Source organism: Podarcis gaigeae (assembly GCF_964106915.1).
Source record: "Podarcis gaigeae genome assembly, chromosome: 1".
Classification (NCBI taxonomy): domain Eukaryota; kingdom Metazoa; phylum Chordata; class Lepidosauria; order Squamata; family Lacertidae; genus Podarcis; species Podarcis gaigeae.
In genome coordinates, this window is record NC_139678.1 from 92,099,982 (window position 1) to 92,119,566 (window position 19,585).

General features: G+C 40.8%; 1 protein-coding gene across 3 annotated transcripts in view; it reads left to right on the forward strand.

Moving 5' to 3' along the window:
• PDIA5 (protein disulfide isomerase family A member 5) overlaps positions 1-19,585 on the forward strand; it is a 142,265-nt gene that overhangs the window by 109,279 nt on the left and 13,401 nt on the right. For all 3 annotated transcript variants that reach the window (XM_083744371.1, XM_083744370.1, XM_083744372.1), the window contains exon 15: positions 11,191-11,261. In XM_083744371.1, the coding sequence (XP_083600497.1) occupies positions 11,191-11,261 (71 nt within the window). The remainder of the gene's footprint in view (positions 1-11,190; positions 11,262-19,585) is intronic.

A 19,585-nucleotide genomic window follows, 5' to 3' on the forward strand; every position in this document is an offset into this window, starting at 1 on the left:
GTGCTTCAACTGGCATTGGCCAGTTGGTGCTTAATCCATGTAAATTGGAAGACTTGTTGCGCCTGCACAAAAGAGCCCAGGATACATATACCATCATTAGCATCTAATCCAATGGAGCATCACAAAGCATGTGTTGTGTTGTTGTTGTTTTTAGAAAAAAATAATATTTATTAAATTTTCCATTTTAACAATTCAGTTAAAACCACATTAAAACATTCCAAATTATGATACAATGAAAAAAGCCAAATATTCAATGCCAAATTATATATATATTTTCGGTGACTTCCTCATGCTCTGAAGTTCATGTGTTGTGTTGTTCTGGTGTGCTATCATTCATTACATTCTTGATGCAGGCAGGTGCTACTGTTCAAATATGTGATAGGAAGCTGGATAGCTCCCCTTTTCGCACACAATGCTAAACCATGGTTTAACTTTGCTTGCATGGGCAGCAGTGAATCTTGGGCTCATGCTCTCTCCTCTGACTTGGCGGTGAAGAAATGGTTGAAGGCTTTCACTTCCAGTTTTAAAATGGCCAGAATTCCTCATTACATTTGATCTCATAGGATGAAACAGTGGTTTATGATCCTAATTTATTAACAAACCATGGTTTAAACTGACCAGCGTTCCCCCAAGTTCTGATGAAATAAGTAATTCTAGTTAGTAGAATATTGGAAGTGAAAGCCATAAGATATGAAGGGAGGGAGGCATGCATTCATTTGCAGAAGACCATGTAAGAGCAGCTTTGCTTGATCAGACTAAAATCCCACCTAGCCTAGCACCTTGTTATCACAGTGGCCAATCAGATGCTGATGGGAATCATGAAAACAAGACCAGAAAGAAGCAGCACTCTAGTATTTTTTTTTTATTATTATTATTATTATTATTATTATTATTATTATTATTATTATTATTATTTTATTATTATTTAGAAAGAGAGACTGTCTACGACAGGGGCCCAACTCTCATTAGTAAGCATGAATCACTGCAACTCCCTTCTTAGAGAAGTTAGACTGGCTCCCTCCTTGCTGTCCTTCTGCTGACTGTGAATACTTCCCTATTCCAATAGGCCTTTTATTGTAATTATTGGTATGTTTTAAACAGATTTTATATATATATATAGTTTTAATTCTATGTTTAATAGTATTTTGATTATTGATTTTCCCATGTTTTTAGCAGTTCTTGTTTTTATCTGTAAGCTGCCTTGAGGCGGGGAATAAATAAATTATTATTAATAATAATAATCTTAACAGTAATACAGGTTTCATTTTACTTTTAAATTTTGTTGTCACCTGCATGAAAAGGATTTCAGTTAGTTACCTGACTATGTAATGAGACAAAAATTGTGTTTTTAAATAACTGTCAGATACCATACATAATTATGTACCAGTCTTTATTATGGATATATAGCCTCTCCACATGCTACTTTAAACATAATTAAACCATAGTTTAAAGGTGAATGCGCAGCCTTCTGGCTCACACTGGTGAAATCACAGGCACTTCACTTCTCCCCCGCTCCTCCTGCTGCTATGGTTGCAAACCTTGGTTTTAACTCAGGGTATATTGGGAGAGGAACAAACCATAACTCTGGTTTGAATAAAACACTAAGCCAGACCATAATTTAGCACCCAGTGCAGCTGGAGCAAGGGATGAGCAAAGCACCTATAGTTGTAGCACTGTGCAACAGCATATTCATTCACCTTTAAATCATGGATTTAGCTCAGTTGTGGTTTGTGACATACAAACCAAGCCATTGACTAGATGCAAAAGAGAGCAGGAAAGCTTCTGCACTGTTGATAGCTATGAGGAAGGGAGAACTCTGAAAGCGTCCACTTCTCCTTACAAGGATAAGTAAAGCTGCACCTCTTTAATTCTTCCTTTTATTTAAGGACAAGGTAAGCAGGGAATCCTGTAAGCAGGAGTCATTAGCAGGAGTCCAGCAGTGGGGAGCCTATGGCTCACCAGATGTTTCTGGACTGCAACTCCCATCACCCCTGATCACTGGACATGCTAGCAGGGCCTGTGGGGAGATGAACTCCAAAAACATCGGGGAGTTGCAGGTTTCCCATTTCTGCTCTACTCCAATTACAATAATGGTTATATTCCCTAGATTTTTTTAAAGAACAAAAGTGCTTTCTATTAGTAGAAAGAAGAAAGAAACAAGAAGACAAAAGTTTGCCTTTCATCCAAATGCTGCATAAGGATGGCAATTGCCAATATTATTAACTTTTTGAATGGCTTCAATTTGCAGACCTCTACAGGGTGCATGGAATTGATGTTTCTTGTAGATGATTTGCAGCACAAAGCTGATATCCAGTTCGCTTTATTAATCATAAGAGAAAATTTCAGTTAACTTGAAATAATGATAGTTGGCTTATGAAACCCCTTTAAGAGGATAATTGCAGCCATGATCTATGAGCACTAGATGGAGGGCACCAGAACCTACCCCCTTTACTCCCCTTCTGTTGGCTGCATTTGTATTGAACCAATTAATGCTAAACAACTGCTGTGTTTGTTCCTGAGATAATGATTATCTTTCCCTGCTTTTCAGAAAGCTTTCTTTTTCCAAATTACAAAATTGGACATGTTAAGATATGAATGTTCTGCTTTTTGTTACCTTTCATAGACCCCCTGGAGAGTCTCAGAATACTGTGATGGGGTGTTGTTAGCAGAATAATGTGCCTCAGGTTTTTAAAATGACTGTTTCTTTATGTAATTTTCTTGCTGCTATAAAGGTACACCTTGGTACCATTGCAAAGTAGCTGTCATGTGCCTCAATACAGGTCCCATTCAGAAGCTCTTGGGGCAACTTTCCTCAACATAGTTTTTTTCCTACCCCAAAGTACTCTGAGGCTGCCTCAGCTCCTGGCAACCAGCAGCTCCTGGCCAGTTATGAAAACAACATTCACTGGGGGAGCTTGTAGCCACGACTTCTGCAACAAACAGCTGTGCACACCTTTGGGAGGCAGAGATGTGAGAGGGCATCAGAACAGGGAGGGAAGGAAAGAAGGACAGAGGCCAGGGTTGCCTGTGGCACCCCTGATCATCATTCAAGGCACCCCAGGGTGCCACGGCACACTGGTTGAAAACCACTGGTCTAACCAGATCAGTATCTGTGTATGGCCTTCTGTATGGACTGCTTGGTTCACACCAGAAGAAGAAGAAGAGTTTGGATTTGATATCCCGCTTTATCACTACCCAAAGGAGTCTCAAAGCGGCTAACTTTCCCTTCCCCTTTCCCTTCCTCCCCTACAACAAACACTCTGTGAGGTGAGTAAGGCTGAGAGACTTCAAAGAAGTGTGACTGGCCCAGGGTCACCCAGCAGCTGCATGTGGAGGAGTGGAGACGCGAACCCGGTTCCCCAGATTACAAGACTACTGCTCTTAACCACTACACCACACTGGAAAAAGCTGTAGGGACATGTGCAGTTGGAGTGCCTGCTCACTGTCTCATTCAAGGCAGAGTCAACTGTAGATACCTCTGCCTATAGTTTGTTTCTTTGGATATTGGTGATGGGAAAGAATTTGCTTTCAGTGACAATTGGTTTGTCCTTAATGGAGCAAACACATCTGGAGAGCATGAGGTTGGAAAAGTTGGTACACTTTTTCTTTCATTACAGATGGACCCGTGAAATGATTTCCTGCTAGTACAGTCACTATTTAATCCTTGTTCTTCTTGCTCACATGTATTAATTAGTACTTGGGGAGCTGCCCTTGAAAATACTTGTTTCAACATTACTCCTACTCCAAAAGTTATGAGTCACTTTAATAGACTTGAACACACTAACAAGGCAAGAAGTGTGGCTAGAAAGCAACTGTGACACTAAAACCTAAAAGATAAATTTGTCAGGTTTTGCACTCATAAAACCTTTTAGTTCTTGTACAACAGGATTTTCGCTTTAAATATTTAATAACCTTAAAATGTTGCATGTGATTTAATTACCTAAAAGGAGATTACCTTTAGTATGTACCTACGTCAGCTTTGAAATATATGAATGCCTCTCTTTGGCAGACAGTTTAGATTCAGCAATGGAAGGACACCATTTACCCCTGAATGATTCACTTCTCCATTAACATGTTCCTGCTGCCAGATAATTATCAGGCCACTAGATTTTAAAAATGTTAGGTTTCAGCATATTGATACAAATTCTGATTCATGGTTGTGAGTACAGAGCCCTAGTGACTCACCCTAAATGATATGGCGTTTGAGGCTTGCTCACAAAAGCATATTGCTTCCACGACAATACCTGCTTTTAATGTCATCATTGTGGAGCAGAATTTAGTTCCACCTAGAACCTTAGAGCTGGGGGCAGCCCAAAATGTTTAGCACCAGAAGCAAAATGCCCCCTGCCACCCCTGTGATGGAGGGAGCATGAGGCTCTGCCGGGCTGCCGGGGGTGGGGGTGGGGGTGGGCTTCCTTCCTGCAACACCCTTCCTGCCCAGCAGCAAAGCACATCCCCTTTCGCTGACTTGGCAAGAGGGGAGGTGTTCCACAGAGCTTTGTCACCAGTGTCTCTCCTCCTCTAGGGGCAACGGAGACTGGCAGCAAAGCTGGGTGGCAGAATGCTGTCCCACACAATTTTTAGGTCCCTGCTCCATAAAGTAAAGGGAAGTGTTTTTCCCCGCTAATCATGCTTGACTCAGGAGAATATTCAAATGGGATTTTGGAAAATGCACCAATACTGCAAAGTCCAATTATTGCAAAATAAATATATTTAAATTGGGGAACTTCCTTTTTTAAAAAAAACACCAAAACTCTACCAGCTTTATGGAACCAGAATCATAAAATTGGCAAGCTCTTTTATTTATTTATTTATTTATTTATTTATTTATATTCTTTGATTGTATTGATTGTACATTCTTTGATTTCTATTCTATTTAAATGTTTGAGGTAAAGTTGATTAATATAGAATATAGAGAGCCTTAATAGCGCATCTCCTAGGTTGTAGATTCTCAAACTTCAAATATATATTTATTGTTTGCTGTGATATTCTTGTCCTCTTGTGGCAGACATGTATATTACTGTTAGACATGTCTAATATACATAATATTTTTAAATGTCTACCAGCAAAGTACATGTCTGCCACATATATTTTACAAAATCAGTGAAATGAATGCTCTTTGGCTCAAGCACCTATTAGTTCTTGTAAACACTTAGACTAGCAGGTAGGTGCTTAATGATTTACTGTCTCTGAAATAGTCAGACTTTTCTTTGATGCTCATGCTTGGCTTTTTCCAGGAAAAAACCCTTCTTCTTTTTTTCAGAAGAAAATTTCTGTAACATTTTAATATAACATCAAGTACAACCTCATTTATGTAAGTCACTAGGAAGGCATATACAGATGACTGATGATAATGCCCTGCAGTTGGCCATGACTTCCCAAGGGCAACTGAGAGAACAAAATGCTGGAGTAGCTGAGCCTTTGATTCGATCCAGCAGCGTTCTTGTTATGTTCTTAGAATCAATGTGTCTCAATCTACCTATGGAATTCATGTTGGATGGTTCATGGAAGTGACTCCTATGCAAAGTGGTGCTAAAAAGTTAATTTTAAAAGCTACGTGGGGAACATGGAGCTGTGAGTGTGTTCACAGAGGAAGTTTACCTCTGGATTGCTGCTGGGACTGCCTCCATTCTTGTAGAGTTTGTACCTGACTGGAGGCAGCTTTGTGAGAAATCCTGTTATAGGTTAGGGACAGCTGCACTTCACTCCTACAGTGGTGGTGCAGACAGTATGGAAATTAAGTGTTTTGCTGCTGACTTTACTGTTTCAAGAGAGTCAAACATGTCCTAAGCTTCAGAGTAATATTTGTGCATCAGTGTTCTAGAATGCAGCAATAAACCTTGGGGGGGGGGGGAATACACTGTGGCAAGATAAATTACAGTTGTGTGAGGGGTGAGTTTAGGGAAGCAGCTGGCTATAGCTCTCCTGCCATACCAAATAGTGATTCTTTTGCTATATGGGAATGATAACAAAAGCATGGCCCTGTCCATTTGCAGAAGCAAGCCTCATCTGCATTGTTCAATGAGATGACTTCACAGCATTGTTTGGGTAGACTTGCTATTTTTAAAAAATATATTTGTGCATTTAATGTAGTTCAATTTGTCTGCAGCCACAGAATTGCCATGCGCTGTAGGCTGTACTACAGCAGGAAAAAAGGATCTCAGCTGTGGAATGCCATCTTCTCACTGCAAGTAGGGTATGCAACCTGTTGGTATGCAGACTAATCTTTTGAAGTATGGCCCTCCTTATTTATTGTCCCCTATCTATTTTTTTTCCTTAGCAATTTGCACAACATAGGTTTCTTTTACTCCCATCTGCTTCCTGTTCAGAGAGTGTTCTTGGTTTCAAAAGGCACTTCCTTTTGCCTCCTTTTAAACCCTTGTACAGTACTCTTCCTTTTTGACGTTTTTGGTTGGCCTTCTTAAAATATGCAAACCATCTGTGCTTTCATATACTGATCTTAAACAGCCCCTACTCCAGATTTGAACTTCTTAAATTCGTCCTTCAGCCTATAATTAATCATCTTCCATGTAAATTTTAAACCTGTCATTTTAATGAGGGGAGCCTCTCTTGACTATATCAAATCCAGTTGTCTAGTGCTTACTGCAAACCAGCCATGAACATTGCTAGTGTACCACACAGGGCCCTGCTCTTGAAACTTACATGAAAGTCTTCATAATATCCAGGCGTCCTTTATGTCAATGTTTACATCAAGCCAAATGGGCACTCCAGATGTTACCTTGTTTATATTTAAGATTTTTCTATCATACGTAATCTATAATTCTGTCCAAAAATGTAGTCTTTTACATGTTTTCATTTCTTGTACTGTTAATTTTAATTATTAATTTTAACTGTATTTATTGATAATTTTAATATTTCTTGTAAACTGTTTATGTTTTATTACTGTAAAGAGATATATAAATATTAAATTAAACAAAAAAGGGTGGCTCTGATTGCCTGATCCCACAAGCAACTGGACATTATACATGTTCTGAAGTCTTCCAAGCTATCTTTAAAGACATCCCTGTACTTGGGCACATTACTTGTAGAGTAGAAGCTGGATTGGAGTTTATTAGTAGATTTCTTGAGTGATTTGTAATGGATTGACAAGGGCTTTCAACTCCCTGCCTATCAGTAGCAACACAAAAGGGCTTGTTCTCTCCCACTCTGGTAGCTGAAAGAAAGGCTTGGGGGGAAACCAGGAGTAGATTTTTGTGTGGAAGGATTTATGAGCTTGTTCTGAAACTGATCACAAATTCCTGGGCTGAGCATGTGCTTAGCCAAGTGGTTGTATGGTATTTTGCACCTTGCTCTGATTGGTGAATCTCAGGGTTCAAGCTTCTCCCCCCGGGTAGGTCCCACAAGCATGGCCTGTCCACTCCTGTTACAGAGCATTTCTCTTTTGAAAATTAAAATCTTTGCAAATGTATTAATAGATTAAAAATGTGATAGTGGGTGTGACGTGGGTGTGGAGAAAATGAGGATGGTGAAAATTTAATCCCTAATGCTTTTTTCAGCCTGCCTGTGTTTTAAATAGAATTAAAGTCTGAATTGGGTTTTATCCAGTTTCCCGCACTTGGCAAACCTTGCAAGTTGTAACAGATGAAGTTCTACTGTTCCATTCAATGAGCTTCTTCTCATATCTTTTTTCCTGATGACTTCTTAATTCCTTGAGAATTCAACACAGGATTCACATCTGTTCTGTTTGGAGAGAGGTTGAAAGCCCAGTAAAAACGCCCCACTGGGCGTAGAAGTTGTGTGGTACATAAAAACTCATATGTTGACATTTTGACTTCATTTTTAGATGAAGTCTAAAAGTATAGATCCTGTTGCACTTGAGTAAAATAACACAATTTTAATATATGAGGGGAAGAAAAGGGTGTAGCATTGCAGAGGTAAAGGTAAAGGTACCCCTGCCCATACGGGCCAGTCTTGACAGACTCTGGGGTTGTGCGCCCATCTCACTTAAGAGGCCAGGGGCCAGCGCTGTCCGGAGACACTTCCGGGTCACGTGGCCAGCGTGACAAAGCTGCATCTGGCGAGCCAGAGCCGCACACGGAAACGCCGTTTACCTTCCCGCTGGTAAGCGGTCCCTATTTATCTACTTGCACCCGGAGGTGCTTTCAAACTGCTAGGTTGGCAGGCGCTGTGACCGAGCAGCGGGAGCGCACCCCGCCGCAGGGATTCGAACCACCGACCTTTCAATCGGCAAGTCCTAGGCGCTGAGGCTTTAACCCACAGCGCCACCTGTGTCCCGTAGCATTGCAGAAGTGGCTGTTAAAAGATGACTGTTGTGTATGAAACAATGGCTGGAGACATGTTTTTTTCCCACTTCAAGAAGTTGAAGGTGGCATGGTATAAGTATGTATATTTATTCTATTCTTAACTCTGGTAAACATGCTTTACTCTCAAAAATCTGCAATAGTTGTTCAATGGGATAAGAAGAAGAAGAAGAAGAAGAAGAAGAAGAAGAAGAAGAAGAAGAAGAAGAAGAAGCAGCTCAGCTCAAGTACATGTACATACCAAGTACAATAATGCATCTAGCATCCTTCCTTTGTCTTTCCTAGAATCTATTGTCTGTCACCAGCCTTAGTCATTCATTCTACATTATAGAGACAGCTCCTGCAAAATGTTTGTCTGTCACTAGGAAAACAGAAACAAATTACTGTTGTCTGAACTTCTGTTCATAGTTATTTTGAATCAATGTCATCTTTTGGAGATGTCTGTGATGAGTCAGAATATTGCACAGCGTGAAACACATAGCAGGTAAACATGGTAGGATCATCAAGCAATTCTACACATTGATTGGTATTGGATTTTCTGATCGGATTTTCAGTAAGATGTTCAGAAAATCTCACAAGAGCAAAACACCTGGCAGTTGAATTTTTGTGCATTATAATGTGCAAGTTGCTTCTTTAAATGTTATTCTTCTAGTGAGCATGGTTGTAATTTGCTTTGCTTCATAATACACCATGAGGTCTAAACAGTTAAAACCTATGAAGATTATTTATAAATGAATATTTCTGAAGCATTATTTAGTAGCCTGAACTAGCATAATAGTTCCTCTCGCCACATGAAAGCTAGCTTATGGTTAAGCCTTTGTGCCCAGGAGCCTATAAATTTAATTTGTGGCATGTCACCTCATACAAACAAGGAAAACATCCCTTTTCAGATCAAATGGTATATGTACTGAAAATCTAGAGATGGTAAAATTTTGGTATTTTTGAATGCTCCCTGGGTCCTCTGACATGAGTGTTTTACATGGAAGAGCATTCAGGAACACAGTCCTTCACTTCAGGCTGCAAGTGATAAAGTATCAAATTCTGCCACCTCAAGTCTACATACCAGAGCTCATAGAATGGATCTGTCAGTTGAGCATCCAATTTTCTGCTATATATTTTAATGTGCAAAAGAGCCTTTTCCCCTTTGGCTAATCTGTGAAGCAGCTTCCTGGCAGTCTAGCCTGCTTCCCAGTCCTACTGCTCAAGAATTCAGGGGTTTTGCTGTTTAGGTTCCAATGTGTAAGCATTGATAAAGACTCGCTTCAGCTGTCATTTTCCTTTATTATGTGACTTCTGAGAGGAGTTCTGTCAATTCACGCTTGTTTCACCTTCTTTAGTATATTAATGCCCTAGCAGAACCATTAAGGAGAGTGAAATGAAGTAATTGAAATAGTGCTGCCTCTTACTGGGTGTCACCTCAGTGCACAATTACTGTTCAAAGAGAAGGGCTTTCTCATTCTCTGAAAAGACAAGAAGCCTTTTTTGTGCCACTCATTGTCCATCTGCGAATAGGTAAAACTAGTCTCCATAAGCATAGTCTACTGTTCAGTTTCTGTCTGATCAGGCCTGTTTTGTTCTGTGCTGACCAAGAGGGGAAGAGTGCCACCTATATGTGCATGTTGCACAGCTAACAACAGTAAAAGCAACATTTCACAATCCGCTGCTGTTAAGCTGGGGAGGCACTCAGTTGAGCAGCAAGTTCTTTCATTATAGAGAAGTGGGTCTTAATTTATGTTTGGCTCTTGAGCCAGTTTTAGAGAGTGTATAGAAGCAAAATGAAATAGAAGTGGTGTTTATGTACCTTACGTACCAGACGTTTCACCTTCTGTACACAGAGATCAAGGGCTGCCAGGAGAAGGATGCAATGACACTTGTGTAGGTCTAGCTGATAGAAACAGGGAGATTTTAAAGCAGCAAAGGAGGAGAAGCTGTAGCAGTGAAAGCTGTTGGGAACCTAGTCAAGGAAGGAGAAGCACTGGCAAGAGGGACAACTGCTGTAGTCTACTTATGTGAAAGTTGCTTAGAATAAATGTGATGGAAAGCCTTTGAGTTAGGAGAGTGAAGAAGAGGGCACAAACCTCTTTTAAAGAAGATCTATTTGGTTTTCTATTCACATTTCTCTCACTCAAAAGCAATGGCTGTGGTTTCCTCTTTGTTTCCAGCCTTAGATTTCCATTTATTTTTTTGTAAATAGAATCTGACGTACTTGTGTGGTGTCCTTTGGTTCTGTGGTATGGTTGACTGTCCAAATTCAAGATAGCTGTGATAAAAACAAAAGGTTGATGATTGTAGAGAAGCTAGAAACAGATGGTCATAAACTCCAGCACATGGGGCAAGTACAATAGGACAATGCAATCACCTCCAGTCTAGAAGATATTGCAATGTGGGTAGGAAAATTGCACGGGCATCACCATCTTTCCCAAGCACCAAGGGGAAGCATATGCCAGATTTCCCAGACTTCTCACTTTACCCTTCACATCTTCTATAACAAATGTAATGTACAATTCATAGGTTGGTACTACTAGGCAATGCTGGTGAAATAACCCTGGGATATTTCAGTGAATTAAAATGATGTGAAATTGCACACTTGGTGGCTTTGGGTTTTGGGCCAGCTTCATACATTTAGCTGAATGGTAATATCCTTCATGTCGTGGGGTGGAGACCACAGTTCCAGGTATGTGCAAGCTGAGACCATGAAAATATGCAATGTGTGGGCTGTTATCTGTGATCCTTCCACCCCAGTGTAAGATAACGCGTGAACACATGACCCAGTGATGATGCCCAATCAAGTGGAATCAGATTTGCCCACTCCCAAAGCCTCACTTGCTACCATGTACAGCTAGACTGAATATCTAAGAATATCTAAACTAATTTAGATGATTAATGTTGTTTTTCTCTTAATCTGCAGGGTGCCCACACTGCAAAAACTCCATCCCCCATTTCACAACAGCTGCAGAACTATTTAAAGAAGATCGAAAGGTAATCCCATTTTGGATTGTTTCTAAGGTGTTATGCAGAACATCACAGCCATCCTTTTCTGCTAACAACTTTTATCCAGGTTTTAAAATGGTGAAATGCTGGGCTTGTGCTTTAAAGCAGTGACAAAACAACTGAATAAATTAATCTATCACCTAAAGCGAAGGCAGTGAGCCAGGGGTGGATAGCCTGTGGCCCTCCAGATGTTGATGGGCTCCAGCTTCCATCAGCCCTAGCCAAAATATGCAGTGGTCAGGGATGATGGGAGTTATCATCCAGCAACATCTGGAGGGCCATAGGTTCCCCATCCCTGCAGTAAGCTAACAAATTCCACTCATTTCTCCTAATTTGTTGCTTAAATAAATGTGGTTTGGTTCATGTTACTCTCCCATGATATACTACTTTTTCTCTCTCTCTTCAGTCTCAACTTGAGACATACAGTTCATTTCAAACTCAAAGGCCAAGATTCAAAGAAGGGAAACACAGCACCTGAGAAACTCTGGAGCTTCGCTTCCTGCTGTTAGTGCAGCTGATCCTGCTGCTGAAAGAGACCACCTGCTTTTCAGGTTGTCCTTATTAATCAGTGGACCTTCCATGGCTTGATGCAGAATTGGCTCAACATGTACAGGCTTTCTCAGATAGCTCTTCAGGATGGAGGGAATCTCACTCTCCACCCAAAAAACCCCTGTCTTCTAGCACATAATTCAGTGCCTTATTCAGTGGCCCTGTTAACTTAAGTTTCGAGAGAGAGGTAAAAGGCCTCCAGGCGTTCATTTTAGAGCTCAGATAACTGTAGATTCCCCGGATCAAGATTATGGATGCTCCCCATCCTGACTGAGCAGCTGCTTATACGCCTTCTATTAAGCCCTCTAATTTTAGTTTTTAGCTATTCTTTTACTACCTTATAGGGTAGTAACAACTTTGTTTGTTGATCACGTAACTAGAAGTTTTACTGAGGCCAGTAAAAAAAATCAAAAACCCCACTCAGGCAAACTTTGCAAAGAGTTGTTTAAAAGGGCAGAAATTGTTTAAAAGGAAGAAAAAAAGATTGCGAGGAAGTACTCTAGCAGGTACACTTTCCTCCCCCAAGACTTTATATTAAATGCAGATTAGATGCATAGCATTTTGCTACCAGAGATAAGAGCTGAACTAGAGCAGGACTCGTAATGTGGCATTTGAATATAGACTGCATTTTTAATCAAGACTTATATTGGCTTATATCTTGATCAGGTTCCTAAATTAAATGGGCTTAGATTTTCAAATGTTTCATGCCAGGCAGAAAGAACCTTGGCAAGAGGTTTTTCTCCTAAGACAAGGGGGCCCCATTGATTTATAGTAGAAAAACAATTCTCAAAGTCATAAAAAAGGGAGAATTACATATGCTGCCCCAAGGCTGAGAAAACACAATTAAAGGCAAGGGTAAATAGTAAAATAATACCAATGTGCCTCTCAGTAAAATGAGCCAGATCTTCTTTCCAAGGTTGAAAGGCCAAGAGCAGTGAAAAAGGCAACTGGCTTGGCTAGAAGAAAAAAGAGCATTTTTGGGAAATTTTCTAAAGCTGTTGGGAAGAGCTAATGGGAGAAGCATCTAGCTGGCTGGGAAAGGAGGGGGAAAGGGGGGAGGTGTAAACTGAAGAGGCTTCTTTTTAAAAGCTGTTTTTTACTGAGTTCCTTTTTACTTTACAAAGGCTTTATTCTTTTAAAAGGCTACCTATGATAAGTGAATGAAATATATTAGCTTAAATATATTGGCTTAAATGTAATTATGCAAAGGATTTAAGGAATGCTAGATTCTTATTTCATATGGTTGTAAGAGTTGTATTTATCCTGAAATTAAGTCAGCCACCAGCCTAGCCCCCCTGCTAGACAGAAGACGCCATCCAAGCACTCTTGATATATATATGGTTGACAGGCATTTGTTTAGAAACTTTCAAATGAAGGAAATCTTTCAATATTGATGTGAAACTCAAGATCCTTGACATCTGTTGAACATAAAAATGTAAGATTAAACATTTGTTTTAGAAGGCAATAGGGCAAGGAGGGCAAGGAGGGCAAGAGGTGAGCTGGTAATTAAGATTCCATGTAAGATATATTATTACTTATTTGTCATTTATATATAGCTCTTTGTCTCCCTTATAAGGGCAAGGAAGTGGGTGTATCTTTTGTGGGTGTATCTTTTGTGATTGGTTCTACCAAACAGCCAATAGGAATTTCAACCAGGCTGATTGGACAGAGGCAGCCACAGGAGGAGCAAAGGGGGCTGGATTAAGGGAATATAAGTGCTGGCCAGGATGGCAAGAGGCCAGGCCAGAGCTTGGTAACCATATACCACTGAGCCTCTCATTTATTTGTCTGACAAATAAATTATTATTTTAATTTCTCTATTGCTGCGTTGAATATTTCATTCCAGCTAAGCGTTAACCACAAGCAGGGTGCTACAGTAACTGCAGCCATATAGGCTGAGAGGAGGAACTGGACATCACAGCTTACCTCTTCAGTAGCAAGAAACGCAAAGAACAAGTTGCAGTGAATCCACTTCTCTCCTACTTTTCATGAGGTTCTTTAGGAGGAGAAAAGCTGCTCCCAAGATGCAACTCCCTGTCTACGGGCTGTGCCTCAGAAGGCATGCTTCCTAGTTGTGCTGCGGAGCCAACACCTCTCACACAAATAATGGTGGGTGGGGTGCACCTGGAAATGATTTCTTCTGCCTGGGAAGTCAAGTGTTAAGTTTATGAACCCAGAGAGAACATTTGGATAGATGGGTGGATGGATTGGACTCCTGTGAAAGGCTCGTTACTATCTGAGGAGGGGAAGAAAGAGGGAGAAAACGGATTGTGTTAATTGATATATTGAAAAAATGAAACATGGCTGACTTACTTTTTAAAGAATGTTTTGATTGGCTGATATTTACTTTGTGGGTCTGCTTCTTGACTAAGATACTGTAGAATGAATAAACGAATAAGGTCCTGACCCTTTTAGTGTGCACCCAGCTTCCCCCTGCCCACACCATCAGTGCTAAGCAATGCATCTACTGCATCTTTATTAATGAATGAGGGAATCCTTTCCTATGCATCATCTTGAAGCAATTTCTAAATAAACAAAAGCGCTTATTCCTTCAAATAAAGCCTTCCACACATGAGATGCTATTCCCCCCATGGCTGCTATGTGTGTTTGTGTGTGAATACCACAAACTTGGGGAGAGGGAATTATGTGGGTCATTATCAACCAATGAGATCCCTGCCAGGATGTCTGTGTGCTTAATATCAAAGAATGCTGCTAAACAGATGGGTGAAATTCCACATGCTCAATCCTTCCGCTGGGTAAAATGTCTGATTGTTCAAAAACTGCTGAAGATTGAGAGAGGGTCTTTTAGCCCTCGAGACGATGATTGATGGATGGAACCCTTATTTCAGCCAGTGGTAGTTAACAGCTAAAGTGCCGTGGTATAAAATTTAATGAGGTGGAACCAAAGTTCAAATTGAGAATATTGAGTCTGGTGGGGGTTCCTCAAGGCCAGGCACACAGGAAAAACAGCTTTGTTTTTCCCCCTCTTGACTTTTCAAGGTGGTAGAGATTGATAATTTTGGACTCCTCCTTCAATCATACACAATCCAATTCTGCTGAAGTACTTCTTGTGGTCTGCTAATGTCCTTAATGGATAATTTACAGAGGCTGTAGCACAGCACAGGAATGCAAGTGCTAGATAATTTCTTTGCAGCTACTTCTTTTTTTAACAATTCTTTTGTAAAGTTTACACAAGTGTCTTTGTGGACTGGTTGCTCTGCAGTTCACTACAGAGAAAATGAACAGGGCTCCAAAATAACTGCTCTAAAACCCAGTAAGGTTTAATTTAAAAGAAGAAGAACAAAAGGCTAGACTTTCAGTAGCTTGTTTTCTTTGATATTCCATATCTGTGAACTTTTTCTCTTCCTGCAGTATTTCAGATGAAAGTTTTTTTTTCTATCTAAGAATGTTTTCCTATTTATGGTTTCAAATGATGACACCAGGTCAGAACTTTCATATCACTCACATCAGTAGAGAATGCATTTTAGTGGAGGCATTTTGCATAAGGATTATCTAGTGATGAAATCAATTCTGTTCCTGCAGAAGGCAAGATGGAACCGTGCCCCAACCTTGCTGGATTCTTTGAGCAATCAGCTATCATTTGGCTCTTTCCCTCCCTGAACTGTTTCCATCCAAGCTGATCATTATTAAGAACTGCCATGTAGCTTTGATAATTTGGACTTGTTTGCTGCTCCCACCCCTACATCCCTTTTTGCAACATGTCTTCTAAATCGTTATCCTGTGGGGAGGGACCGTCAGTGTGTACAGCACTTGGCAAATTCATGCTCTTTATCATTTATTAATTTTAACAACCAAAAATTTGAATTAGTTCTAAGTGTTCCAAACTCAAGATGCCATTGTAAAATGTTTTCTGTATACAGTGGTACCTCTGGTTACGAACATAATTCGTTCCGGAGGTCTGTTCTTAAGCTGAAACCGTTCTTATCCTGAGGCACGCAACCAGGAGCAACTACTTCCGGGTTAGCGGAGCTCGTAACCCAAAGCGTGCATAACCAGAAGCGTTCGTAACCAGAGGTACCACTGTGTACATAAGCATGTGTTGGCAAGATGCATGTCTTATACAGATGCAGAAGAAGCTGGCTTATTAGGGTGAATGGCCACTGCCCTATTAACCTTCATGTACCCTCGAGCAGCTTTCTTTCTTTCTTTCTTTCTTAAAACCAGTCATGGGGTGTCTCTACCTGCCACTGGCTCTGGCTCCACCTACTACTTGGTTTCCCTGTCTTCAGCTTTACAGGTCCAGTGGGCACCAGCCATCATAGTACAGATCATACGTCATAATACTCTTAAGCGAGATTGAATTAGGTTTGGTTCCCTGACGTTGGTGACAACCATGAGTTTTGTCACAGCTATGTTATATATTAAACAGCCCTCACAGTCAAGTGTGGGTTGATCTCCTGGAAATCCCCTTGTGCCTTCTACCAGGCCCCTGCAAATCCCAAGACATCTCGAGGCTCCACGGTTAGCTTGGCCAAGAAACACTGTGTTTATGATGTATAATACTTAACAGAAATAAAGCAACAGCACAGTCATTGTCAGGGAACAGAAGATTTGCAATACGCCCCATGCAGAACCCAACCTTTAAGTCATTTGGCAACAACATCCTTTTCTGTGTAAGCAGAGATTTGTCATCTTTAGTTGACTACTTTCTAAGCTATTCTTTTCCCGACTGAAATGTTATCCTTTTTAAAAGAACACTTAGGAAGGGGGGAGAAATTAAAAACCTGCCCTTTTTCATTCCTTTCCAAAATCAATGTTCAGTTAGTTATTCACTTCCATTTTCATAACAAAAGTCAATATTTGCTCCTGCAGAGATTTATTTCCTTGAATCAATAAGCTGATGTGTGGTGGTACATATTTTAATGGGAGAAAGGCCAAGTGCTCCTGCAGGAGACTTCTATTATTACAGGCTCCTGTGGTAGCTAGAAAGGCAGTCTGTGAAAAGAGGGGGAGGGGGGAAAGGCTGGACAGAGGTGGGTGGGTGGGTGTGGGTATGGGTGTAAACCAGAGGCACTTCAAGGTTTGAGAATGCACCGAACCAGGGGTCCTCTGCGAAAGGACCCACACTGCTCTGGTCATTTCTCCACCACTGTTGCCCTGGCCCACTGCTTTCTCCTACCTCCACTTCTATGATGGTGTCCTCCTTGCTGCTGCCCCACATTTTAAACCTTTTAGTCAGCAGAGTCATTCTTATTTCCTCTCTCCTGCCTCCATTGCTGCTGCCTGCTACTCCGCTTGTGCTTTCTTAAAAAACCTTTTTGACCAACTAAGTTGCTAGTGCTGTGTATCACTTTACTGGCTGAACTTCCAGCAGCCTGCCATTTGCAGCTGGAACCTGGGTTGCACAGTGATTTGCTTCAGAAGGCACAGTGCAGTTTCCTCCGCCGCCCACAATCAACTGCTCCTCACTTTATAGTATCATCTGGGGAGTGGAGAGCGTATCGTGTTATTTTGCTTAGCTACCCACCCAAGTACAGGGACTGTGGGGGCCTGAACTTTGGCCCTGAAGTCTGCATGTAACGGTGTCATTTAAGTGAAGCAAAGCTGAGTATGTAGTTAATTCTTTGCCGTTTGCTCATTTGAGTTTGAATAATCATTAGCAGAGGCTTGCTCGAATTGCCAGACCAGGAAGGAAATCTGGTTGAAGAGTTGAGGTGTAAAACCCTGCGACAAAAGATGTAAGACAAAAAGAAATATTGATTATACTGTACTGTATAATATCTCTGTTTTAAAGTGCTGAAGATGAGTACTCCTCAGGATTGACAAGCCATTGTAATCACACACTGACCCATTTCTGAGATCACACATGACCCCATTGGACTCCTGGCTACTACCCAATTCTGACTTCATGGCAGAGGCCACCACCCATGAATAGGTGCCGTGTGCAATTTCCCTCTTTCAAAAAAATACTCCAGGTGTTCTGTTGAACAATTCTGAAAAGGAAAAGGAAATAGCACTGCACAGGAGTGCTGTAGTTAAAAAACAACAACCCTAAAGCTAGCCTATATTTATTTGTAATTTCTAACACACCCAAAATCACTTTAAAATTTTGTATTTACCTTTTTTATCATTTCATTCCGCGCTCCTCCACATTTTTACTCCAACACACCTTCAGAAGATGATTTATACATAGTTGGCTGTGGGATGGTCAAACTATAAAACTGAATGCTAAAATCTGGAGGGGAATCTGACAGACAAGGATTTCATAATGATTCCTTAAAAAGGGAGGGAATAATTGCAGCATGTTGCCGGATCTGACCGCTTTAACTTGCCTTATTATGATGTATCAAGCAGGTGATGACCATAGAGTTGCCGTAAGGCCAGAACTGAATGGTTTTGGCAACTATGAGGCCTCACCCCCATTCCACTTCATTGGTGGCTGTTTTCAGGGTTAAGGAAAGCTGGATTATGACCATGTCACATCATACAATTACTAGAGCCCTATTAAGGGATCCAGTCTTGTGCGTAAAACAAAACATGAGAATAAGGGTTGATGTGTTGCCAAGACTAACCCACTCTCTCAATAGTTTTGAGCCCTCCACAAGTATGAAGACAAAGGTTTGACATGAGGAGAAATGTCTACTTGAGGCTCCCCCCACTATTTTGAACCCTGAACAATCAGGATTCTTAATCTTGTGGCCAAGGTCCATGAGTACAAGAGGCTGCCTTCCTCAGGCCCTTGCCCTCACACTTTTGACATGCCAGAGAGGGTGGGGCTTGGCAGAACGCCTAATTTCTCTTCACAAGCTTGCTTGCAAGTGAGAGGATTCAGCACCCAAATCAGGCTTATATTATCAGAGAAATTGGGGGTATAAAGCGGCTGCTTTTGACAGAAGACACAAATGTAATAAAATAGCTAGTTCTGGCCTCAGACTCAAACATATATTGCCACTTGGAATACAGATCGAGTGTTTTAACCACCAGTTATATCAGCTGTCAGTGATACAAGGGATCATGTAGATACAAGTGCATTTAAATAATATGAAGCACTCAGATACTATAACAACACGGCCAAAGACGTCTCACAGTTGCATCTATAAATCACTCTAGAACAGAAAGCTGTGTTTTACTGCTCTCCTGGAATATGTTTCGCTTGAAGAAGTCATGATATGAATAGTGCTGAAAATGGTTCTCCAACTTATTCTTGCAAATCCCACAGAGGCAGGGACTTACTAGCTGCAATTTTCAGATAAGGCACTGAGGAACTGACAGTTTAATGTTCACATTTCAAGAAACTCAACATCTCCTTTTGAATCTAACAACGTGAATGACGATGGGTTTTGTTTTTTTTAGAAGCTACAATAAACCAACTATTTTGAACACAAAGAAGTGGGCAATCTTTTTGAATTTATTTTTTTTAAAAAAACAAAAAACAACATAGCTGGTTTGCTTTCATTCTTACCACAGCAGCTACTGTTCAAATTATATCAGCCATTGGTTCTAATCCAAGGCCCAGGTATATACAATGTGTACACACACACACACACACACACACACACACGTAGGGAGGGGATTCCCCAGTCTCTTCACTGTCATTACACATGTATAGTGTCTTCAGTGTTGGAAATGAATGGAGAAGCCCCTGGAGCACCTTCTGTGGATAAAAGTAGTAGTCTTAAATTTTCCGTGCTCTTCAGTTGGTTTATTTCCACTTAAGAGTTCCACAAAAAGAAAAAGTATACTTGTCACTTCTCTCGTGACAGCTTTATTCATACAAGGTGCCCGTCCCTGATTTTCACCAG